The 26954-nt window shown below is 37.1% G+C and overlaps 1 protein-coding gene and 1 non-coding gene across 3 annotated transcripts in view; one reads left to right on the top strand and one right to left on the bottom strand.

Annotated features, from left to right (window-relative positions):
• Positions 1 to 26954, bottom strand: part of CEP128 (centrosomal protein 128) — a 428617-nt gene that overhangs the window by 354296 nt on the left and 47367 nt on the right. For both annotated transcript variants that reach the window (XM_059915805.1, XM_059915804.1), the window contains exons 8-9: positions 23497 to 23569; positions 10211 to 10327 (exon numbers count right to left, since the gene is read on the bottom strand). In XM_059915805.1, coding sequence (XP_059771788.1) covers positions 10211 to 10327; positions 23497 to 23569 — 190 coding nt within the window. The remainder of the gene's footprint in view (positions 1 to 10210; positions 10328 to 23496; positions 23570 to 26954) is intronic.
• Positions 15922 to 15994, top strand: TRNAE-CUC (transfer RNA glutamic acid (anticodon CUC)). The gene has a single exon. It is a non-coding gene; the product is annotated as a tRNA-Glu (tRNA).

The raw sequence follows: 26954 nt of genomic DNA on the forward strand, positions 1-26954 counted from the left end.
CAAACATAGAAAGCAAACTTATGGTTACCAAAGGGGAAAGGGGGTAGAGGAGGGATAAATTAGGAGTTTCGGATTAACAGATAAACAGTACTATATATAAAACAGATAAACAACAAAGTCCTGCTGTATAGCACAGGGAACTATATTCAATATCTTGTAATAACCTATAATGGAAAATAATCTGAAAAAAAATACATATATATATATATATAACTGAATCACTTTGCTGTACACCAGAAACTAACACAACATTGTAAATCAACTATACCTTAGTTAAAAATATATAGAGAGAGAGATTTTTTAAAAGCTACGTGAAAAGAATATTATTGCACAACTAATAAAACATTCATCTCTCTAAAGAGACCTCTACTGAGAAATGAAAACAATGTTGTTTAAAATGTGATATATGAGTTTGGAAGGCCAGGGAAGGCCCTCACCAAGTTAAGAAAATCTGACATTCATGTGCCAGCAGTAGCACATAAGTAGTTGAGCTTCACCAAAGGAAGTGGATTCCAGAGCGTGTGCTTAGCCCTTTTGCTTAGACCAGGAAGAAAGAAAAGAAGGAGAAGAAAAAAACAAACAGAAAAGAGTGAACAATTCTTTAAAAACTCTAAACAAGAAAAGGAGAGTGGCTTTCCCTCAACCAATTTCCAATGACTAATACTGTGATTTTCATTAAATGGGAACAGATAAAGCTCCGAGGACCTAAGAACCTCATTAGATCACTAAAAAGAAGCAAGTTTTATTAGCCAAAACCACAGATTGCCTCCCTATAATACATTATACCTAGAAATCGCCAACATTCTGGAATTTTCAATGATTACTCCTAATTAAGAGATTATGACTTTTGAATGTCATAATTTTCACTAACATTGAATTATACATTTTAGGGAGACAGGAGAACATAGTGGCTAAAAGTCCAGGCCTACTTACTCACCTACAGATTCAATTTTTCACCATAGCCAGAAACAAAACATATAAATTACTATTATCATACAGTATAGATATAGCCATAAGTTGTTTTTTTTTTTAATATATTTATTTATTTATTTATTTATTTTTGGGTGTGTTGGGTCTTCGTTTCTGTGCGAGGGCTTTCTCTAGTTGCAGCGAGCAGGGACCACTCTTCATCGCGGTGCGCGGGCCTCTCACTGTTGCGGCCTCTCCTGTTGCTGAGCACAGGCTCCAGATGCGCAGGCTCAGTAGTTGTGGCTCATGGGCCCAGATGCTCCGCGGCATGTGGGATCTTCCCAGACCAGGGCTCAAACCCGTGTCCCCTGCATTGGCAGGCAGATTCTCAACCACTGCGCCACCAGGGAAGCCCCCATAAGTATTTTTTAACATCAAAAAGAAAGCAAAGTATTTTCTCTCCTTAAACGTGACCCTTCCAGAACAGTCTAAGCCACTTAACTTGTGAGTAGGAAAACGCATCAGGCTAAATTAATCCTTTCCAGTTTCCATTGCACTGTTTAATCCAAAACCACCTATTAAAAGCATATAGGTCACCACTTATATTAATGTGATAAAATATGAAATTAAACATTTCTTATCAATAGTGATCCTCTATTGTACTGTCAGAGATGGAATTCCAAATCATTGCTCAAGCTTTTAGTCAAATTGACAATTACAATGCAAATATTCAGGCTCTGGTTTCTCAAGAATAGGGGTGGGAAGCAATCTTCCTCTCCCTTTCTTTGTAATTTTGTACATTCTGCAAAGACAGTAGAATATAAGCATGGAAAATTTCTCTAATTTTCTCTTGCAAAAAAGAACAATTGTCATTTCAGTACTATTCTTATGCTCACCAGATGCAATGTGCTTTGAGAACAAATGTATAAAAATCAAGGTTTAAAAAAAAGGCTACCCACATGCTGTATCTAATTATTCAACAAAGTATCCTCTTCAAAGTAATTACCAACTAACAAGGGTATGCTTCCTTTTGTGAAATGGAGGAAAAATGGAATTTTAGAAAGATCTGCTTTTGTTTTCTGTCAGCTTACATTATAATTTCAGGTTTGCAATTTTTTTTCCTAATTTTCAACTGGCATGTCTTCTAATACTTAAAAAAATTTTTAATCTGTCAAGTTAAAAGGGTTAATGATCTTCAAGCACACATAAGTGCATCTGTAGAACATCACTTTTAGAGAAAACCACTTTGTAAAAGAAAAAAACGTTCCTTTTGTTTTTAAATCTTTTGGTTTTCTTGTTGTTTCTAATTTTTTACACTTTATAAATCTAAGAAACATTTAAAAGGAATCACAAGTTTTCTATGACAGTTATAAAACACAAACAATATAATGAGAATTCACAAACCTATACCAATAATAATGAATGAATGAATGAATGAATGAGTGGAGAAAAAGACAAGCCCTTCCTGACAGTAGGAATCCAACTAATAAATGTGAAAGGAATGACAGAATATTTTTTAAATCACTGTTTAGTATCACCTATAGTAGTAACTGTTTCACAAAAGAATCATCAATAGCTGCTAAAATTTGTAGGTGAAAATTTGATGAGAAATAAGCAATTTTCAAGTTTTAAAGAGCCTCCCCATAAGACAAATAATTTAAAAGGCATAATATAGTACCTTCACAGTAGAGAAACCTGGCAAGCAACACCTTAACCAATGATCAGTTTTTACCAGTATTGGGACAAATCAACACTACATGCCTCCTGATATGATACCCTGGGAAAAACACAACAACAGTTCTCCGGGTTTCCTGCCAAAAGCCTATAACCTAATCTAGTCATGAGGAAAAAAATCAACAAACCTAAAACAAAAGACATTCTACAAAATAACTGGCTAGTACTCTGCAAAATTGTCAAGGTCATGAATGACAAAGAAAAACTGAAAATCTGTTCCAGATTAAAGGAGACTAAAGAGACATGATGGTCAAATGCTATATGTAATCCTGTATTGTATCTTGGACCAGAAAAGAACTTTAAGTGGCAAAATTAGAATGAAACCTATAGGTTGGGGGGTGCTTCAAGATGGTGGAGGAGTAAGACGTGGAGATCACCTTCCTCCCCACAAATACATCAAAAATACATCTACATGTGGAACAACTCCTACAGAACACCTACTGAACACTGGCAGAAGACCTCAGACTTCCCAAAAGGCAAGAAACTCCCCACGTACCTGGGTAGGGCAAAAGAAAAAAGAAAAAACAGAGACAGAAGAATAGGGACGGGACCTGCACCAGTGGGAGGGAGCTGTGGAGCAAAAGTTTCCACACACTAGGAAGCCCCTTCACTGGCAGAGACAGGGGGAGGGCGGTGGGGGGGAAGCTTCGGAGCCACAGAGGAGAGTGCAGCAACATGGGTGCAGAGGGCAAAGCGGAGAGATTCCCACACAGAGGATAGGTGCCGACCAGCACTCACCAGCCCGAGAGGCTTGTCTGTTCACCCGCCGGGGCGGGCGGGGGCTGGGAGCTGAGGCTCGGGCTTCAGAGGTCAGACCGCAAGAAGAGGACTGGGGTTGGCTGCGTAAACACAGCCTGAAGGGGGCTAGTGCACCACAGCTAGCCGGGAGGGAGTCCAGGAAAAAGTCTGGAACTGTCTAAGAGTCAAGAGACCATTGTTTCAGGGTGCGCAAGGAAAGGGGATTCAAGCACCGCCTAAACGAGCTTCAGAGACAGGCGCGAGCCACGGCTATCAGTGCAGACACCAGAGATGGGCATGAAACGCTAACGCTGCTGCTGCAGCCACCACAAGTCCTGTGTGCAAGCACAGGTCACTATCCACACCTCCCCTCCTGGGAGCCTGTGCAGCCTGCCACTGCCAGGGTCCCGTGATCCAGGGACAACTTCCCTGGGAGAACACACAGCGTGCCCCAGGCTGTTGCAACGTCATGCCAGCCTCGGCCGCCACAGGCTCACCCTGCATTCCATACCCCTCCCTCCTCCAGGCCTAAGTGAGCCAGAGGCCCCTAATCAGCTGCTACTTTAACCCCCTCCTGTGTGGGCAGGGAACAGACACGCTTAGGCAACCTACACACAGAGGTGAGGCCAAAACCAAAGCTGAACCCCAGGAGCTGTGCAAACAAAGAAGAGAAAGGGAAATTTCTCCATGAAGCCTCAGGAGCAGTGGATTAAATCCCCAGAGTCAACTTGATGTACCCTGCATCTGTGGAATACCTGAATAGACAACGAGTCATCCCAAAAGTGAGGCAGTGGACTTCGGGAGCAACTGTAGACTTGGGGTTTGCTGTCTGTGACTGCCTTGTTTCTGATTTTTATGTTTGTCTCAGTATAGTTTTTAGCGCTTGATATCATTGGTGGATTTGTTTATTGGTTTGGTTGCTCTCTTCTTTCTTTACTTCTTTTTAATTTTTTTATGTTAATAATTATTTTACTTTAATTATTTTATTTTTTTAAATTTTTTTAAATTTTTTCTTTCTGTTTTTCTCCCTCTTCTTCTGAGCCGTGTCGTTGACAGGGTCTTGGTGCTCCAGCCTGCTGTCAGGCCTGAGCCTCTGAGGTGGGAGAGCCAAGTTAAGGACACTGGACCACGAGAGACCTCCAGACCCCATGTAATATCAATCGGCAAGAGCTCTCCCAGAGACCTCCATCTCAATGCTAAGACCCAGCTCTACTCAACAGCCAGCAAGCTCCAGTGCTGGACACCCCATGCCAAACAACTAGCAAGATAGGAGCACAACTCCACCCATTAGCAGAGAGGCTGCCTAAAATCATACCAAGTTCACAGACACCCCAAAACACACCACCGGATGTGGCCCTGCCCACCAGAAAGACAAGATCGAGCCCCACCCAACAGAACACAGGCACCAGTCCCCTCCACCAGGAAGCCTACACAAGCCCCTGAACCAACCTTACCCACTGGGGGCAGACACCAAAAAACAACGGGAACTACGAACCTGTAGACTGAGAAAAGGAGACACAAAACACACTAAGTTCAGCAAAATGAGAAGACAAAGAAACGCATAGCAGAAGAAGGAGCAAGGTAAAAACCCACCAAACAAGAAACAAGAAAAATCTCAAATAAACAACCTAAACTTACACCTAAAGCAATTAGAAAGAGAACAAAAAAACCCCAAAATTAGCAGAAGGAAAGAAATCATAAAGATCAGATCAGAAATAAATGAAAAAGAAATGAAGGAAACAATAGCAAAGATCAATAAAACTAAAAGCTGGTTTTTTGAGAAGATAAACAAAATTGATAAACCATTAGCCAGACTCATCAAGAAAAAAAGGAAGAAGACTCAAATCAACAGAATTAGAAATGAAAAAGGAGAAGTAACAACTGACACTGCAGAAATACAAAGGATCATGAGAGATTACTACAAGCAACTATATGCCAATAAAATGGACAACCTGGAAGAAATGGACCAGTTCTTAGAAAAGCACAAGCTTCCGAGACTGAACCAGGAAGAAACAGAAAATATAAACAGACCAATCAAGCACTGAAATTGAAACTGTGATTAAAACTCTTCCAACAAACAAAAGCCCAGGACCAGATGGCTTCACAGGTGAATTCTATCAAACATTTAGAGAAGAGCTAACACCCATCCTTCTCAAACTCTTCCAAAATATTGCAGAGGGAGGAATACCCCCAAACTCATTCTACGAGGCCACCATCACCCTGATACCAAAATCAGACAAAGATCTCACAAAAAAAGAAAACTACAGACCAATATCACTAATGAACATAGATGCAAAAATCCTCAACAAAATACTAGCTAATAGAATACAACAGCACATTAAAAGGATCATACACCATGATCAAGTGGGGTTTATCCCAGGAATGCAAGGATTCTTCAATATACGCAAATCAATCAATGTGATAAACCATATTAACAAACCGAAGGAGAAAAACCATATGATCATCTCAATAGATGCAGAAAAAGCTTTTGACAAAATTCAACACCCATTTATGATAAAAACTCTCCAGAAAGTAGGCATAGAGGGAACTTACCTCAACATAATAAAGGTCATATATGACAAACCCACAGCCAACATCGTTCTCAATGGTGAAAAACTGAAACCATTTCCTTTAAGATCAAGAACAAGACATGGTTGCCCACTCTTACCACTATTATTCAGCATAGTTTTAGAGGTATTAGCCACAGCAGTCAGAGAAGAAAAAAGAAATAAAAGGAATCCAAATGGGAAAAGAAGAAGTAAAACTGTCCCTGCTTGCAGATGACATGATACTATACACAGAGAATCCTAAAGATGCCACCAGAAAACTACTAGAGCTAATCAGTGCATTTGGTAAAGTAGCAGGATACAAAATTAATACACAGAAATCTCTTGCATTCCTATACACTAATGATGAAAAATCTGAAAGAGAAATTAAGGAAACACTTCCATTTACCACTGCAACAAAAAGAATAAAATACCTAGGAATAAACCTACCTAAGGAAACAAAAGACCTGTTTGCAGAAAACTTTAAGACACTGATGAAAGAAATTAAAGATGATACAAACAGATGGAGAGATATACCATGTTCTTGGATAGGAAGAATCAACATTGTGAAAATGACCATACTACCCAAAGCAATCTACAGATTCAATGCAATCCCTATCAAACTACCAATGGCAGTTTTCACAGAACTACAACAAAAAATTTCACAACTTGTATGGAAACACAAAAGACCCCGAATAGCCAAAGCAATCTTGAGAAAGAAAAATGGAGCTGGAGGAATCAGGCTCCCAGGCTTCAGACTATACCACAAAGCTACAGTAATCAAGACAATATGGTACTGGCACAAAAACAGAAACATAGATCAGTGGAACAGGATAGAAAGCCCAGAGATAAACCAACACACATATGGTCACCTTATCTTTGAAAGGAGGCAAGAATATACAATGGAGAAAAGACAGCCTCTTCAATAAGTGGTGCTGGGAAAACTGGGCAGCTATATGTAAAAGAATGAAATTAGAACACATCCTAATACCACACACAAAAATAAGCTCAAAATGGATTAAAGACCTAAATATAAGGCCAGACATTATAAAACTCATACAGGAAAACATAGGCAGAACACTCTATGACATAAATCACAGCAAGATCCTTTTTGATCCACCTCTTAGGCAAATGGAAAAAAATAAATAAATAAACAAATGGGACCTAGTGAAACTTACAACCTTCTGCACAGCAAAGGAAACCATAAACAAGACGAAAAGACAACCCTCAGAATGGGAGAAAATATTTGCAAACAAAGCAACTGACAAAGGATTATTCTCCAAAATTTACAAGCAGCTCATGCAGCTCAAGATCAAAAAAACAAACCCAATCCAAAAATGGGCAGAAGACCTAAACTGACATTTCTCCAAAGAAGATATACAGATGGCCAACAGACACATGAAAGAATGCTCAACATCATTAATCATTAGAGAAATGCAAATCAAAACTACAATGAGATATCATCTCACACCGGTCAGAATGGCCATCATCAAAAAATCTAGAAACAATAAATGCTGGAGAGGGTGTGGAGGAAAGGGAACACTCTTGCACTGTTGGTGGGAATGTAAATTGATACAGCCACTATGGAGAACAGTATGGAGGTTCCTTAAAAAACTACAAATAGAACTACCATACGACCCAGCAATCCCACTACTGGGCATATACCCTGAGAAAACCATAGGTCAAAAAGTGTCATGTACCACAATGTTCATTGCAGCTCTATTTACAATAGCCAGGACCTGGAAGCAACCTAAATGTCCATCGACAGACGAATGGATAAAGAAGATGTGGCACATATATACAATGGAATATTACTCAGCCATAAAAAGAAATGAAATGGAGGTATTTGTAATGAGGTGGATGGAGTTAGAGTCTGTCATACAGAGTGAAGTAAGTCAGAAAGAGAAAAACAAATACAGTATGCTAACACATATATACGGAATCTAAGGAAAAAAAAAAAAAAAAAGGCCATGAAGAACCTAGTGGCAAGACGGGAATAAAGACACAGACCTACTAGAGAATGGACTTGAGGATATGGGGAGGGGGTGGGGTGAGATGTGACAGGGTAAGAGAGTGTCATGGACATATATACACTACCAAATGTAAAATAGATAGCTAGTGGGAAGCAGCCGCATAGCACAGGGAGATCAGCTCGGTGCTTTGTGACCACCTAGAGGGGTGGGATGGGGAGGGTGGGAGGGAGGGAGATGCAAGAGGGAAGAGAAATGGGAACATATTGTATATGTATAACTGATTCACTTTGTTATAAAGCAGAAGCTAACACACTATTGTAAGGCAATTATACTTCAATAAAGATGTTTAAAAATAAAAAAAAATAAAAAAAAAAAGAAGATATACAGATTGCCAACAAACACATGAAAGGATGCTCAACATCACTAATCATTAGAGAAATGCACATCAAAACCATAATGAGGTATCACCTCACAACAGTAAGAAGAGCCATCATCAAAAAATCTACAAACAGTAAATCCCGGAGAGGGTGTGGAGGAAAGCAAACCCTCTTGCACTGTTGGTGGGAATGTAAATTGATACAGCCACTATGGAGAGTAGTATGGAGGTTCCTTAAAAAACTTAAAATAGAACTATCATGTGACCCAGCAATCCCACTACTGGGCATATACCCTGAAAAAACCATAATTCAAAAAGAGACACGTACCACAATGTTTACTGCAGCACTATTTACAATAGCCAAGACATGAAAGCAACCTAAGTGTCTATCGACAGATGAATGGATAAAGATGTGGCACATATATACAATGGAATATTACTGATCCATAAAAAGAAACAAAACTGAGTTATTTGTAGTGAGGTGGATGGACCTAGAGTCTCTCATACAGAGTGAAGTAAGTCAGAAAGAGAAAAACAAATACCGTATGCTAACACATATATGTGGAATCTAAAAAAAAGGAAAAAAAAAAAAGGTTCTGATGAACCTAGGGGCAGGACAGGAATAAGGACGCAGACGTACAGAATGGACTTGAGGACACGGGGAGGGGGAAGGGTAAGATGGGATGAAGTGAGAGAGTGGCATGGACATATATACACTACCAAATGTAAAATAGATAGCTAACGGGAAGCAGCCACATAGCACAGGGAGAGCAGCTCAGTGCTTTGTGACCACCTAGAGGGGTGGGATAGGGAGGGTGGGAGGGAGACTCAAGAGGGAGGGGATATGGAGATATATGTATACATATTGCTGATTCACCCTGTTATACAGCAGAAACTAATGCAACATTGTAAAGCAATTATACTCCAATAAAGATATAAAATAAATTAAAAAATTAAAAATTAAAAAAAAAACTATAGGTTAAATCATAGTATTGATCCAATGTTAATTTTCTGTGACTACAGAAGAGAATGTACACACCATATTATTTAGATTTAGAAGTATTTACATCATGTCAGCAACTAGCTCAAAAAAATTTTTAGATATACATATATATGGAGATACATATATAAAACAATAAAGCAAGTCTGGTAAAACATGAATACTGGGGGAATCGACGTAAAGGATATACAGAAATCCTTTGTTCTTATTATTCAACTTCTTCGTAAGTCTAAAATTTCGAAATAAAAATGTTACCTAAAGTGTAAGTAACCTCCGTTTTGAATTGGTTTGATGATAGTCTAGGCCAGGGATCCACAAACTTTTTCTATAAAGGGCCAGTCAATACTAATTTTAAGCTTTGTGGGCCATATGGTCTTTTTCACAACATCTCAACTCTGCCGTTGTGTCCCAAAAGCGCCCACAGACAAACTGAAAATGAATGGGAGTGGCTGCGTTTCAATAAAACTTTAATTTACAAAAATCGGCAATGGGACAGATTCAGCCCATAGGCCAGTTTGTTTACCCCTGGTCTAGTTCACACCAAAGAAAATTAATCCAAATAATTATACTTCCAGTTAACATGTATTCAGCACATGCTAGACACTACGTTAAGTGCTTTACCCACATTAACTTATTTACCCCTGCACCAGTGTGATCAAGTAAATACTATTATTATTTCCATTTTCCACAGAGGAAATGGGCCTAGAGAAGTGAAGGAACTTGCCCAAGGTCACACAGCCAGTAAGGCGTAGACTCGGGGTTTGAACCAGGTAGGCTTGTCTTCACACAATGAACGTATAACCAATATGCTATACTTCTACAGACTGAACTATACTTTCACGTGCAACAACTAAGGAACTATAACCATTTTAACAATAGCTAAATAACCACCAAAACTCAAGATTTACATTCCGAGAAGGTATTTTTCACAAACCTCCTGTAGCTGCAAAGAAATAAGTCCCAGTTGATCCTGCCGTCTTTCCACCAGCTCTCTTTCTGTACGCATCTCTCTTTCTATTTCCTGAAGCCGTCGCTCTACCCGATCTGAAACCTTAACATGAATAAAGAGAAAAGTGAGATTACAGAACTGTTAGGCAAAAAAAGACTAAAACTGAAGAGATATTTTACGCCAGGTACACTATCGCCTAAAGCATTTAAGATTGGTTTATTTGTAGAATCCTTTTTAATGACACTATTATAAAACAGGTCACAAAAAAACTGACTAAAAGTTGCAGTAGTAAACAGTCATTAGTCTCCAATTAATCCAAACCTGGATTCCAATAAAGGACTTAAATTTTCCAAAGTAGAATATAATATGTCAAAAGATCAGAGTGAAAAGTAATAAACTAGAAAAGAGTGCCCTCTGGTGAGTTAGAAGAAAAATACCTATTTTGCCTACAACTGCATTTATTACTCTATTAATGATAAACTGTTCTATCTACTTAGTTCTTTTTCATTTTAATTATCTATAAGCGTGACCTGCCTAGGAAGGTTTTGATGTTTATATGCATCAAATAATTGAAAGGGCTTGTCAATCTTGGCTACTATGATCTGCTAAAAATAAACCAGCTGTAAAAGATCAAAAACTAAAGTCAAACTGCAAAGTGTTTAATTGGGACTCTCTAAAATAAACATGAAAGAATTTTCTCTCTGATGCGAGATCTTCCTTGCTAAAAGTTGTGCAAATTCAAACACGCTTCATGAGCATCACTATACAGTCCCCTAAATAAAATATACACTATTTGACTGTGTATATTTCAGGGAGGAGGTACAGTAGATAGAAGAGAAGCAATAAAAACAGCCCTGTTATAAGAAATCTTTTGCCATAAATTCTATAGAGTCAAGAAAGGTCCTGGTCACAAGGGATCTTACTGGGGCAACAGAAATGTTCTAAACTGGATTATGGTGATAGCTGCACAGCCCAGTATTTCACTAAAAATCACTGAATTTTACACTTAAAGCAGATTAATTTTATGGTAAATTACACCTCAAGTCAGGTTGTTTTTTAAAAAGACATTGGTAAACATAAGTTTAATTAGTTAATAAAGGCTGAGCAAAAATATTCCATCAAAAAATAAGCAGTTAACATTTACTAAGACTGGTAAGTCTTGGGTTTCCAACTTCGAGTGCTGAAAAACAATTAAGATGTTTACTATGATATTCACAGTGCTTTACTAAAACATCAAAATACCCTTCAGCATCAAGCTTCTAATTTATCCTAACAATCAACCCTAATATCCCAACAATTTACTACTGCGTCTGAAATAAAGGCAGTACCTGCTGTTATAGAAAACAATATTATAAATAAATACTAAAAAATTAAAAGTTGTTAATTCATTCCATTTTTACAAAATGGAAATATTTTTATCGTTCACTCAATATAAAAAGTAATTAGGGGCTTCCCTGGTGGTGCGGTGGTTGAGAGTGTGCCTGCCAATGCAGGGGACGCGGGTTCGAGCCCTGGTCTGGGAGGATCCCACATGCCGCGGAGCAGCTGGGCCCGTGAGCCACACTGCTGAGCCTGCGCGTCTGGAGCCTGTGCTCCGCAACAAGAGAGGCCGCGATAGTGAGGGGCCCGCGCACCGCGATGAAGAGTGGCCCCCGCTTGCCACAACTGGAGAAAGCCCTCGCACAGAAATGAAGACCCAACACAGCCATAAATAAATAAATAAATAGATAGATAGATAAAAATTTTTTTTAAAATTTAAAAAAAAAAAGTAATTAATAGCAACACTTATCAAAAATAACAGGGAACCACCACCACATTAGATGGCTATTAACAAAAAACAGAAAACAAGTGCTGGGGAGGCTGCAGGGGAACTGAAACCCTGGCGCACTGGCGGTGGTTTGTAAAAGTGGGCGGCCGCTATGGAGAAGAGTGCGGTAGTTCCTTAAAAAATAAAAACAAAGGTACCATATGATCCAGCAATTCCACTTTTAGGCATATGCCTAAAAGAACTGAAATCAGGGTCTCAAAGAGATATATGCGCACACCCGTGTTCAAAGCAGCAGCATCCACAATAGCCAAAATGCGGAAGCAACTCAAGTGTCCACTGGCAGATAAATGGATAAACCAAATGTGGTTTATACATAACAATGGAATATTATCCAGCCTTAAAAAGGAAGACATCCTTACACGTGCTACAACATGAATGAATCTTGAAGGCCTTATGCTAAGTGAGATAAGCCAATCACAAAAAGACAAATACTGTATCATTCCACTTATATCAGGTATGTAGAATAGTCATATCCATAGAAACAGAAAATAGAATGGTAGTTGCCAGGGGCTGTGGGAAGGGGGAATAGGTAGTTGTTTAATGGGTGTAGTTTCAGTTTTGTAAGATGAAAAGAGTTCTGTATTTGGTTGCACAACCACGTGAAGGTACATAACACTACTAAACTGAACGCTTAAAAATGGATAAGATGGTAAATTTTAGGTTATATGTATTTCACAACAATTAAAAATAAACAAACAAATATTATAGAATAAAAAATTTTTTTAATCTGCTAATACCACCTAGCACGAAAAAAATAATGCTAAGTACTTTGTTGTATACTTCCAGAAATTTTTCTATGCATATGTGTATGACTAGTCAAACACATATCCATTTCATTTAAATTTTTAAACAAAAATTGGGTGTTATACATAGTATTTTATAGACTTTTTCAGTTTATATATATATATTTTCCCCCCACAGATCACAGACAGCTTTCCATGACAACAAATCTACGTCCTCATTTTTAGCAAAGGCATAGTTCTCTGTAATTGATTAAAATAATTCCCTGTTGATAATGGGATAACAATTAATATTTATTTTTAAATATTAACATCTCAGTGATGAGAGGTTACTTCCATGATTAGGTTATAAAAATTCTAACTTTCAATCCTGCTAGCATGTTCTCTCTTGCCTTCTCACTTGCTTGCTCTAATGAAGCAAGCTGCCATGTTGTGAGATGCTCTGTGGAGAAACCACGTGTCAAAGAAACAAAAGAGGCCTCTGACCAACAGGTCATGATGCTTGATGCTTCAGTCCATTAACCTACAAGGAACTGAATGAGCGAGGAAGCAGATCCATTCTAGTCAAGGCTTGAGATGACTGCAGCCTGTGAGAGACCCAGAGCCACACAACCCAGCTAAGCCATGCCTGCATTCCTAACCCACAGAAACTGTGAAATAATAAAAGTTTTAAGCCACTGGGTTTGGGGAGATTTGTTATGCAGCCATAGATGACTAATGCAATTTTAAATTGGTTTTCAAATAAATCCTCACCCAAGAAATAAAGAGTCTGATGAAGAAAAATATATATATATTCTCCATCCACTCCATCCATAAAATTTCTATCCATTTCATAGGATTTTGTTCTCCATTTCAAACTATTACAACCCCCCATTTCTTCCATGGTAAAGGAATTTTAACTAGACAGGTGCCTGCAAAATATAATCAATACAAAAAAATATATATATATATATATAATCAATACATTTTCTGGCCTCTTCAGCTGCTAGCTGGCCATGTGACTTAAATTTTGGTAAATGGGATACATGCATAAGTGTTGTGACAACTTCAAGAAATTATCCATAAAGGATAGCGCATAGGCGCCTTTTGCTCTCATACCCATTCCTTCCTCTGTCTTGCTACCTAGCACACAGATGCTGCCATCCTCGACCATAAATCTGAGACCATAACAGCAGGAAAAACAAGAAGAGCATGAGAGGAAGAGCCAGAATCTATTACATACTGTAGATCAGTACACACCACGTGGAACCCTGAACTCCCTACTTAAGACTTTGCCACAAGAGAGAAGTAACGTAGTCTTTTCTTCCCAATCACTATTATTTGGGGTTTTCAGTTATTTATGGCTGAAACTGATCTTAACTGACAAAGAGAAGCACTTAGTGGAAGGCAAAATGCTAAGCAAATACAACTACTGCCTCACACAACCATCGGAACATGGGAAAATAGTCACATCCTGCTCTGTTTTAGTCAAGCCTGAAGAAAACTATAAGTAATAAAATGAATAGGCACTATAGCTAGTCCGTATTGCGAAAAAATAAAACAGATACACAAACTAGCATGATTGAAAATGAATAAACACAAAGTATTTTATGAATTTCAACAGTGGTAGAATTATAATCTGGTGGCCTATAAGGCCACCAAAGTATCTTTAACGACCCAATCATCCAGACAGATCAATATGCTCAAAATACTTTCCTTTTTCTACTGCTAATACACTGATTCACCCAACTCCAACTAAGTCAGCAACAGCCAAGGACCTAAAACACTCATTTCTATAACTCCAGTTTTCTCTCTATCTACTCTTTCTCATCTATGTCTACATTACATTCTGTATCAGTTAGGGTACAGTCCAGGCTCTCTCAAAAAGATCAAACATACATCAGCTCAAATAAGATTGGTATTACATGTGTGCTCTCTCATCTTACAGCCCAGAAGAAAGCAGGACAAGCTGGCAGGCCACTCTGCTCCCTAAGGTCGTTCAGAGGTCCGGGTTCCTTCCATCTCTTGTTCCACCACCCCTAGGGAGTTATCCTCACCTGCCTGGTTTAAGCTGGGTTGGTGCTACATCCCCATTTCAACCCACATTAAGAGAAAGAAAGTCCCAGACAAGTGGCTTTGTTTTCAAGGAGACACCCCGGAAGTTGCATGTACCACTTTTACTCACACTTAGTCACATGGTCACGACTTAGCCACACAGGAAAACTGAGACATGTCATCTCTACCTGAGCAATCACATGCCTAGACAAAACTGCCAGGGGTGTGGAGAGGGCTGATAAGGGGAGGAAGATGCAGATCTGATATTAAAGGGAAGAAGAAACTCAATACAATGGGCCGATGAGAACTAACATAACTTCAACACACACATTGTAATTTTAAGGTAAGCCACCTTTCATCCTTTTTTGGAAAAGAGTAAGATAAATGCTAATTCTCAGATGAAAGTATTAAAAGAAGACATTTAAAACACTAATTATAAAATTGAGCAGTATGTAACAAATTACAAATGCACATAGACTTTAATTTTGTAAATCCACTTCTAGAAATTTATTCTACCAATTTACTTTCCCATGTGAAAAATGGTACATGTACAAAATCAATAATTGCAGTACTGTGTATAAAAGAAAAGATTTAAACCACAGAAATGTCCATCAATATAAGACTGGTTAAATAAATTTTGGGACATTCATTCAATAGAATGCTTTAAATATTAAAAGAAAGGAATTAGGAAGCTCATGAGAGGCTAATATGGAACAATCTCAAATCTCAAAAATATATTAAGTGAAAAAGGCAATATACAGAACAGTGTGTTTATTAGGCTAACTGCTAACAATTAAATAACAAAAAAGGGAGAGCAGGAGAGGCCTCTCTCAGGGTAGTGACATTCAACAGGAGCCTTGAATGACAAAAGGGAGCTAGCCATGCAAAAAATTGGGGGAATAAAAGTGAAGCCAGTGCAAAGACCATAAGGTAGGAATGAGTTTGGCAAATTCAAGGAACATAGAAAAAGCCAGATAATGCAGGCAGTATAAGCTATGCTAAGGAATTTGAAAAAGAAAAAGCTCAGATAGGATTTTAAAAAGCATGGGAGTAATTCACTATGATGACAATTTTTAAAAATCACATGGGGGAATTCCCTGGCAGTCCAGTGGTTAGGACTCTGCACTCTCACTGCTGAGGGCCCAGGTTCAATCCCTGGTCAGGGAACTAAAATCCCACAGGCTGTGTGCCGTGGCCAAAACATAAAAAATAAAATGAAAAATAATAAAATAAAATAAAAAATAAAAATCACTTGGTAACTGTCAGCACAGATATGGGCAATTGTAGGAGGTAAGAGACCAAGTTCAATGCAGTCTACTGCAGTGAACTCAATAAAAGTGACTGAACAGAAGTATTAGACAGATACAGATGGAACTGAGCAAGATTTCAGAAATAAAAAGGACAAGATTTGATAATGGATTGGAAGCGTGGTATGTAGAAAAAGATGTGGAGTGAATCCTAGGTGACCACTGGATGGATTGTGATGCCCTTTCCTGAGACAGGGAAGACCAAAGCAAGAGCAAGTAAAAACAGTTCTAAACAGAATGGCATGGACTTTGTACCTAAGGACACAGCATATACTTGTAACTTTTGAATGATAAGATAATTCCCAATAATAAAAATTATTTTAAGGACTGCATTTATTATTGCCTCCTCACATTTACTTTCTATTTGTAAGACGTAAGGGAAAAATATTAACAACATCACCCAATATTAAAAAATGCATTTTTATCAGAGTACATACCAATCAATCAAATTTACTACTAAGATATCAAAAAGTCCTGAATCTCTAAATTTAGTTATAAAAATAGCAAGATAGGGACTTCCCTGGGGGCGCAGTGGTTGAGAATCCGTCTCCCAATGCAGGGGACACGGGTTCGAGCCCTGGCCCGGAAAGATACCACATGCTGCAGAGCAACTAAGCCCATGCGCTACAGCTCCGGGGCCTGAGCTCTGCAGCCCACAAGCCACAACTACTGAGCCCACATGCGGCAACTACTGAAGCCGCATGCCTAGAGCCCGTGTTCCGCAACGAGAGAGGCCACCGCAATGAGAGGCCCGCACACCGCGGTGAAGAGTGGCCCCTGCCCGCCGCAACCGGAGAGAGCCCGCATGCAGCAACGGAGACCCAACACAGCCAAAAATAAATAAATAAATTTATTAAATAAATAAATTAAATAAATAAATTAAAATAGCAAAATAACAGAATAAAAATTAGAATACCTTTAAAGTTAGCATTTAATGAAAGGAGGTGAAACAAAAGCAAAAGCATTCTGTTTATAGGATTGTATTCTGGCTTTTCAATATGTTGATTCCTCAGATCTTTAGTAATATCTGCTGGTTTAAAATCCATTCCAGTAAGTATTTGTTACATATCCTGCTGTTGTAATCTATGCAATAGCTATCTGACTAAACACAGTGTTGAGAAAGTTTTTAGAGTCGATTAATGATCAACTCTTCCAGAAGTAGCTGGATCCACGTTTACATTTTTAATTTAAATAGTGACCCTCCTACAGAAATCAAAATAAAATTGTCTTTTTCTTCCATAAATAATCAAACTTAATATGCACTCATATCACACTCAAGCGGGTAAAGCCTAGACAACTAATAGACTAAAACTTCCCCTGTGGTATGAGGCGCACAAAATATTGTTTATTATCACGATTAAGTGTTAACAGAAAATATTTTCCATAGCATCATGCTATAAATAATATCTCCCTTCCAATGGGCAGTTTGAAAAAAAAACAAACAAAATTATGATTCCCAAAGGATTAACAAATTAAATCTTGGCGTGTTTGATAGGAATACTTTTTGTCCCTCAAAGAAAAATGTGTTCTATAAACTTTCAAGATGTATTTTAGTTACTGAGAAAATGCATGATAAACAATTGCAATCTCAGAATAATGCACAATAAATATGATTAACAGGAGTTACCAAAAGAAAGTGAAATTGGTGGGAGATAGGAGCAGTCATTCATTTTTCTTTATATATTTGTACAATATTTAAAAGTTTTCCACAGTGAACGTGCATCACTTTGGTAATTTTATTTTAAACTTAAACCTGGAGGGGGGGAACACAGCTGCAGCCTCTGAGAAGTTTAATGCTCAAACAACAAAACTGCATCTTCCCTGACAACATGCTATCATGAATTCACAAATACAACACAATATGTCAAACAGTTATAAAATGTAAATGTTGACTTCAGTTGGAATAAGTGAGTCACCAAATCTATATTAACCCTTGAACAGATTGATAGTAAACTTCATGTGGCCTTCAGAAGACCTTCTAAAATTCCACAATATTATTTTTAAGTTTTGCATTAGGCAATTGTTTCTTAATCAGAACTACATACACCCATGTGAGGTTTGAGATGCTCTCTGTACAGTTATGAGACAAGCCTACTTAGAAAGCAAATTACAGAAAGCACAAAACAAGGTGTAACATCACAGCTTGATGTGAGGAACTAGCAGATGAACAATTCAACCAAGTGCACAGTTAGGTGTGTATGATCTTCCAGGTTTTGACAATATAAAAAGATGTGCCCTGATGAGCTGGGCCCACTGGACAGTTGAGTAAACAAGCAAGTTGTATAAACCAATTACACCAAAGAACTGAGCACTAGTGAGGTGTGACATCTATGGAATAGCTGTGCAATCATAGCTTTTATCTGATGTGGGATAATTCTTGATGCACAGCAATGATGAGAGAACTCAGGCTTTCTTTGAATTCAGCTGCTAAGATTGAACTCAGTGGTTATATTTTAGACCCACATTAACACTCTAGACTATATAGACAGTACTTGCTAATTTTACTTACTATATGAAAGAAATATAAATGAAGTAGCTCAGGTTCTCTTGTAAAAATGGCAAAAGGTGGGGCTTCCCTGGTGGCGCAGTGGTTGAGAATCTGCCTGCCAATGCAGGGGACACGGGTTCGAGCCCTGGTCTGGGAAGATCCCACATGCCGCGGAGCGGCTGGGCCCGTGAGCCACAATTACTGAGCCTGCGCGTCTGGAGCCTGTGCTCTGCAAGAAGAGAGGCCGCGGTAGTGAGAGGCCTGCGCACCGCAATGAAGAGTGGCCCCCGCTTGCCACAACTAGAGAAAGCCCTCGCACAGAAACGAAGACCCAACACAGCCATAAATAAATAAAAATTAAAAAAAAAAAAAGGCAAAAGGTGAAACTTAAAAAATGTAATGTGCATTATGCAAATTAGCATTTCAAACTCCCCAAACTCAAACTATCCCACCTATCTAACAATGTCAAAAACCAGCATGACCACTGGATATGTCCACAGCTTAGTCAGATCTATAAGGATCTCAGCAGAACACTGAAGATATCTGAGTTTGGATCAAAGCCCTTGATACAAACATGCTCACGAGTTGTATACCTATGTAGCAAGTAATAGAAGCCTCATACAAGTGCATTAAGAATCACAAACATAGTAATGGAATCTGATAGATATAAAAAGATTCAGGGAGTTTCACTTCTAAAAATGACAGACTAGATAATTCAGACCAATCCTTCCACTGAAAATAACTTAAATAGCAAGAAATAATACTTTAAATATCTGTTTTAAGGCATTGGAAAGCTAAAGAGATAAAGACATATGAGACCAAGATGCAAGAGAATAAAGAAATCCAAAGAGGTCAGTCTATCCTTTCTCTCTCAAATATCAGCCCATTTCAGAAAAGGCAGCAGAGACACTGAGAAGCTGAATAGTTTTTCAACAGATGCGTAGGGTTAAAGAGGAAAAACAAGTTGAGAGCCCTTCCCAGGAAGGGGTTCCCTGGTTAAACTTCTCCATCCCCACATCCCAGACTGTGGGCTGGAATCCTGAAGGACTATACACTAGCAGTAAGGATGAATTAGAAATAGTTGAAACCTGGCCCTAAAGTTTAACACTGAAATATCTCAACAATAAATGATAAGGTAATTCATGAGTGCTATGGCCCCTAATCTAATCTGTAACCAAAAGGAAACATGTCCTTTCATACATAATAATTATCAAATTATCTATGCAAGTTTACTTTGAAGAGAATGAAATAGTTTCTGTCATCAAAAATAACTAGACAATCAAAAGTAAACAGAAGGCAAAAACAATGTGATCAAAATCCCAGGAAAATAAGAGATAATAGAAACAGACCTACAGAAGATCCAGATGATGGAGTTATGAGACACAGATACACAGATTGAGGATTAGAACTACAAAGTAAAAAGAAAAGAAATAAAAATTCTAGAAACGAAATATGTAATAACTGAAAATAAAAATCAGTGGGTGGTTTTAATAGATTTGATTCAGCTGAAGAAAGGAACTAAATGAAAGTTCAGAAGAAAACATTCCAAGTGAAGAATGGAGAAACAAATTTTAAAAATTATAAAAATGAACATAGAGAGGATCTGTCACCAAAAGACCCACTCTAAATAAAATTCTAAATGGAATTCTATCAGGTATATGCAGATTCAATCTAAAGGAAATTTTACAGTATGTTCCTAAGGCATACGTGGAATCTCAGAGATGTACAAAGAATAAAGAACATACAAAGAAATGTAAAACAAAGAAGAATAAATATAAGCGTAAATCTAAATGAACAATTACTATATAAAATAATAATAGTGATGTCTTGTGTGGCTCGATTAAACATAGAATTAAAATACATGATAGTAACAGAAAAGTGGAGAATGAGGTTAATGGAGTTAGTTTCTTAGATCCTTGCACTTGCTAGGAAGAGCTTAAAGTGCTACTTTATACTAGATTTAATAAATCAAGGATGCATGTTCTAACCCCTACATTAGCCATAAAAAGAATAACAAAATAAGGTATAATTAGCAAGATAATAAATATGAAAAATGAAAACTAATAAATCCAAAGGACAGAAGAAAAAATTTTAAAAACAACAGAGGTGGAACCAATATAAAGCAAATAGTTAAGATGGTAGATTTATACAAACTAAATCAATATTTACATTAAATGTAATAGGGTAGATCCTCCAAATGAAAAACAAGGATAATTATATTTTTTAAATGTTAAATGATACTCTATAATACAGCATAAAAATATCAACTCCAAGGCATAAATCTTATAAACAATGTATTAAATATAAGACCTCTGGATAAAAAACTATAAAAAATTATTGGAGGGATTTCCTATGTTCATAATTGGAAAACTCAATATGTAAATATTTGTATTCTCTCCAAGTTGACCTACAGAAACAATGTAATCCAATCAAGATCCCAGCAGGTTTTTAAACAATTTCATATTGATTCTAAAATGTATACAGAAATGCAAAGAGTAAAAAACAAACAAAACAAGCTTGAAAAACAAAGTAAAAGGACTTACTCTACCATATTACAACTTATCAGAAAGCAACAGTAATCAAGACAGTGTGATATGAGCACTGGGATAGATGTATTAACTAGATGACTGAACGAAGAGTCCAGTAACAGATGCCCGCACATATGAACATCTGATTTATGACCAAGACAGGACTGTAAAGCAGTGGAGAAAGAGTGGTAAATGAAACTGAATCAACTGGATATCCATATAAAATGTATGACCTCTACTTCACACCAGAAACAAATATCAATTCCAAGTACATACTAGATCTTAATGTGAAAGGTAAAACACTATCCTTCTAGAAGATTATATAAGGGAATATTTTGATGATCATAAGATAGGGAACAATTTCTCAAATAGGTCAAAAAAGCACTAACCACAAAAGAAAAGATGGAAAATGAACTAAATTAAATTTTAACAAAAGGTTCCATTAAGAGAGTTTTAAAAATAAGAAGCAGCAGCTGTAGAACAGGAGACAATATTTGCAATACAGATAACTGACAAAGTGCTTGTATACTAAATATATAAAAACCTCCCACAAATCAATAACAAAAAGACAATCAAGCCAGTAAAAAAGTGGGCAAAAGAAGCAAACTGGCATTTAAAAAAGAAAATAGCCAATAGCCGACAAACATATGAAAAGATGCTCATCATCATTAGTAATCATGGAAATGCCAATAAAACCATGCTGAGATACTGTAAGCACCTAACATAATGGCTACTAATGAAAGACTAATAATACCAAGTCTTTGAAAAGCAACACAATTTCTCATATGCTGCTAGTAAGAGTGTAAATTAGTGAAGCCACTTTGGACACCTGTTTATCAGTATCTACTAAATTGGAAGGCACCTAACAATTGCACTCCATGTTACATACCAACAGAAATGCAAACACGTGCACTAAAACAATAAGATTGGTAACAGTAGATTATGCATAATAGCCCACAATTTGAAATAATTCAAATACCTATCATAAAACGTTAAAATATATTACAGTATATCCATACGATGCAATACTAAGGAGCAATAAAAAATGAACAAACTGCAAGTACATGACACATCACCCAGAAATATCACAATCATGATCAGCAAAAGAAGTCAGACACAAAAAAAATGCCCTACATGGTTCCATTTATATAAAAAGTTCAAAACAGGCAAAATTAATCTATAGGTTTAAAAGTCAAAATAGTGGTCAGAAAAGGAGAAATTAGTGATTGGGAGGGGGAATAAGGAGGCTTCTTGTGCACTGGCAATGTTCTATTTCTAGATCCGGGTGGTGGTTTCATGGGTGTTCTCACCTTGTAATAATTCATCAAGCTATATAATAATACATGTACTTTTCTATAAATACATTGTACCTCCAAACTTTTTAAATTAAAAATAAGAGAAAATAAGTTGATCTCATTGAAAATAGAGCATATCCATCTCTCAGCATATGCAGCCAATAAATTCAAACTCCAAAATAAATTCAGCACATCTATGTAAGAAACTGTAAACACAGTAACACCTGGAGAAAAATTACAACTGGAGAAAAATTACAACTGGAGAAAAATTATCTGCTTTTATTAGGAAACTCTCAATTTTAATAAAACAAGTTAAGAAAATTCTGCTACTATCCCTTGTCTTACAAAAACAACGTTTTTGTGGTAAATGAATGAATACACATTGCTCCTGAAGTGGTTAAGTTTGCAAGTTTAGTGACAATTTCTAATGATATTTTTCTCCTAAAAAAAGAAAAAAAAAACCTGATGATGCAAAGAAATGGACAATGTATGTACTTCATTTTTTATTTTAATTCCATCAAGAATAGTGATTTGATAAAAAGAAATCACTTAATAATGAGTGTCAACAATCTGAGTTTGAGATAATAAAACTCGAGAATTAGGGGTTTTTTTCAATCAACACCATGTCAAACAAAAAACAGAGAGCAAGGAGCTCTTTGCAGCAATGCTGATTACACGCTTCTGTGAGATGACCTGAAAATACTTAATGGGGAGTGCTACAGAGTCACTACCAAAAAATTCTGTATTTCTCAAATATCATTTAATAAAAACCACAATATCACTGAGTCAATAAAATTTAAAATCTCTTTCAAATATTCATAACTCTAAAAATTAATTCTATCTCTAATATACTACCACTATAAATATTTCAAACTTAAATACCTAAAATTCATGAATATCTTATAAGAGGTGCAAGAACATATTTTTAGACAAAATGGCATATACTACCCAAAAAGTTAAAATCTAGTAAACTTCACTGTGATTATGACCAGCTCAATCACTCTACCACCTGTGTATGAAATAAAACTTTCTATAAATAAAGAGTTCTCACCACTTCTTGTTTTTGGGTTTCATTAAGTTTTTCAGTCAGTTCTTCCAAAGCCCTTTTTGTTTCAGCATCGGACCTAGGCACATAACAAAAAAAGAGTATTTTTAAGTTGGCTATTTGAGAAAATATACATAATTCGTGAAATTTACAACATCATAATATGTTATTACATAATACTCTGCTGCAGTGGTTCTTAGACGTTAGCAAACCTATGAAACACCTGGAGGACTTGTTACAAACACAGTATCTATCAGTAGATATGCTATGGAGCCCAAGAACGTACATCCCTACAAATTCCTAGGTGAGGGGGCTTCCCTGGTGGCGCAGTGGTTGAGAATCCGCCTGCCAATGCAGGGGACACGGGTTCGGGCCCTGGTCTGGGAAGATCCCGCATGCCACGGAGCAACTGGGCCCTTGAGCCACAATTACTGAGCCTGCGCGTCTGGAGCCTGTGCTCCGCAACAAGAGAGGCTGTGATAGTGAGAGGCCCGCGCACCGTGATGAAGAGTGGCCCCCGCTTGCTGCAACTAGAGAAAACCCTCGCACAGAAACGAAGACCCGACACAGCCAAAAATAAATTAATTAATTAATTAATTAAAAAAAAAAATTCCTAGGTGATGCTGATAATGCCAATCTGGGGACTACACTTTGAGAAACAATGCTATACTAGATCACTTTCAATAAACAAACTCGCTGCAATATCTCCCATTTTAAATTAAGAAGAATGAAAGAGGTAAGGAGGACAAAACTCTTGATCTCACATCCTCTCCAGGAATTCGTAATCAAATTACATCTGAGTGTGCTGTACAAACTCTGTCCTCACTCATTTATCTCCCATTACCTTTTTCCCAGCAAATTAATAACACACATGATAAATAATCAAATCGTACAGGAAAATGTATAAAGAAAAGCAAAGCTCTTTCTCTCTCACACTTATCTGGTTCCAACCCCCGCTGGCAACCATGCTCAACTAATACGTTCTCAATTCTTTTGCTGGCTACCTCCATCATTTTCAACTCTAGATATTTTCAACTCTGTTTTGAAATACTTAACTCACATTCCTCTCCAATTTCAGATAAATTTATTACTATTTTCAGTTCTTCTATTGGTTACCTGTGTAACTTAATACATTTATACCCATTATGAATTACTCCATCATAGAGAATTAATGCTTTTTGCTTACATTCTATCATGCTCACATTTTAGTCAGCTTCTTAGTTGGATCACTAACTTTCCTGTGCTTTTTTTTTTCTAGAGTTTTCCGTTACCTTTTGGCCTTACACGGGCTTTATTATCACATCATTGATATTTTTCTCCCACTTATTACTGAATCATCTACTAAGAGTCTACTCCATTCTTCTTGACTACATTCTTCTCAAAGGACACGTACTTCCTGCTCGAATTCAGTGATTACTTTCTGGGCCTGCTATATGGCTATCATGCTGGAAATTACTTTCACTGAAGTCTCGGGTTAGTTTTACTATTTCTTATAATCTATATCTTCCTTTTTCTTGGTTGCCATTTTATTTTACTCATATGTCCTTAGTAATTTCCTCAGAAAGAAGTTATCCTAAACGGTAGACTTTCTAAGTCTTTAGACCTCTGAGAAAGTCTTTACTTGTACTTCTTTCTTGGCTTTTGCAGTTCCATGTGCTGCTGGATTTCCCATACCTCACTAGCTCTTTCTTCTCAAGCCAGCTCCTCTTTTTATATGACTTCTAAATATTGGAACTCCTGGGCACTCAGCCCTGTCCTTGATGTTCTCCCTACAGTTTCTCTTTAGATATCATCCATTTCCATAGTTCCAAATACCACTTCTACATGCTTACCACACTTAAATTTATCTCTCTAATGGAGACTTCTCCTTTGAGTTTCAGAGTAAATATCTGGCTGCATATTTTACATTCCCACTTGGATGTCTCACTGGCATCTGAAACCTAACATATCCAAGGCCAAACTCTTAATTTCTATGCCTCACCTATCCCCACCAGTCTTCCATATTTCAGGAAGTGGATTTACCATCTATTCAGTTACTCAAGTCAGAAATCTGAGAGTCATCCTTGGTTTATTCTCTCTTACCCCTCATATCCAATCCATTGCCAAATCCTAGCTCTGTGATCTCAAAAAAAACTTGAAACATCCCTGTTCATCTCTCCCTTGCCATAATCCTGGTCAAGCCATCATCTCTCATGCTAATGCAACAGTCTTCTAGTTCGCCCTCCTCTAATCAATTTTTCATATGGCATCCAAAGTAGGTGAGTTCTCAGTTAACTTTATATAATCCTTTCTAAAAGTTTGCTTTCTAAAAGTTTACTCATAATAATAAGTACACTTATTATAAATAATAAGTGTACTCTTATTTATTGTACCTTTTGCAATAAATGTCAAGAAAAAAATTAAAAATTAGTAAGTAAATGAGAATATCAACCTTTCTGAATCATGTAGGAAGTTAAACCTAACAACTTCCTACCCAGAATTTTTATAAACATGAATTAAGAATTGTGGTCTAAGTAAATCAGAATTGGATCCTAAATCTTCCTCATCCACAAAGTTAAGCCACCAGGATTCAAAAGAAAACTGACTCTTATTTTGGCTTTAATAAAATTTCTCTGCCTTACACATGCCCCTAGGTCACACAAACTATGACCAGATGGTACCAGCCCATGGATCAGAAGATTCCCAGTCCACCGCTGCATGTCCAAATGACCATTTAAACTAGTCAACTAAACCATCCCTGCAACTTCCCCTGTATCTTCCTACAGGACAACTACTTCCTGAAACTCATGTTCCTAATGCTTAATTTATACCCTTCCTTCAAATGTGGAAAAGCTACATAATAAAGCCATTCCAAGAACACACTGTATTAGAATATTAATGCCATTCTGTTGAGTTTATCAACTTGTCAGAAATAAATACCTAAGTATTAAATTAACTAACCCTTGCCAGTTTAAAAGATTAATAACACAGCTCAATAATATAGTTTAAAATTCAGGAATTTAAATGCTTTATTCATATCAGCTATATGTGAAAATGATCTTGAACCACAGTGTACTATAAGTGGTACAGATCAGACACTCTGGGGCTTTACTGCCTAGATTTGAATTCTGACTCCACCACATCCCTCCTTTGATCTCCAACAAGCTGAATTACTCCATCTCTCTGTGCCCCTGTTTCCACAACCAAAAAAATGGGGAAAATAATAATTACCACTTCATTAGAACTGTTGTAAGAATTAAACCTAATTCTACCTGACATGAAATAAGTGTTCAATAATATTTACTAGTGGTAGTAGTAATAAAGGTAACAGTAAGGTCTTTTATTCTTATTACTAAATTTCCTGCCTTCCTCCTACAGAAGCAGATAAGTTATGCAGACTGTAGTTGATATTCAGATTTAACATTTATAGCTTTGACTCTTTTTGCTATAGCAACACAAAACTGGCATGTAGAATGATTTCATTA

This window comes from Balaenoptera ricei, chromosome 2, assembly GCF_028023285.1.
Source record: "Balaenoptera ricei isolate mBalRic1 chromosome 2, mBalRic1.hap2, whole genome shotgun sequence".
NCBI classification, from domain to species: Eukaryota; Metazoa; Chordata; class Mammalia; order Artiodactyla; family Balaenopteridae; genus Balaenoptera; species Balaenoptera ricei.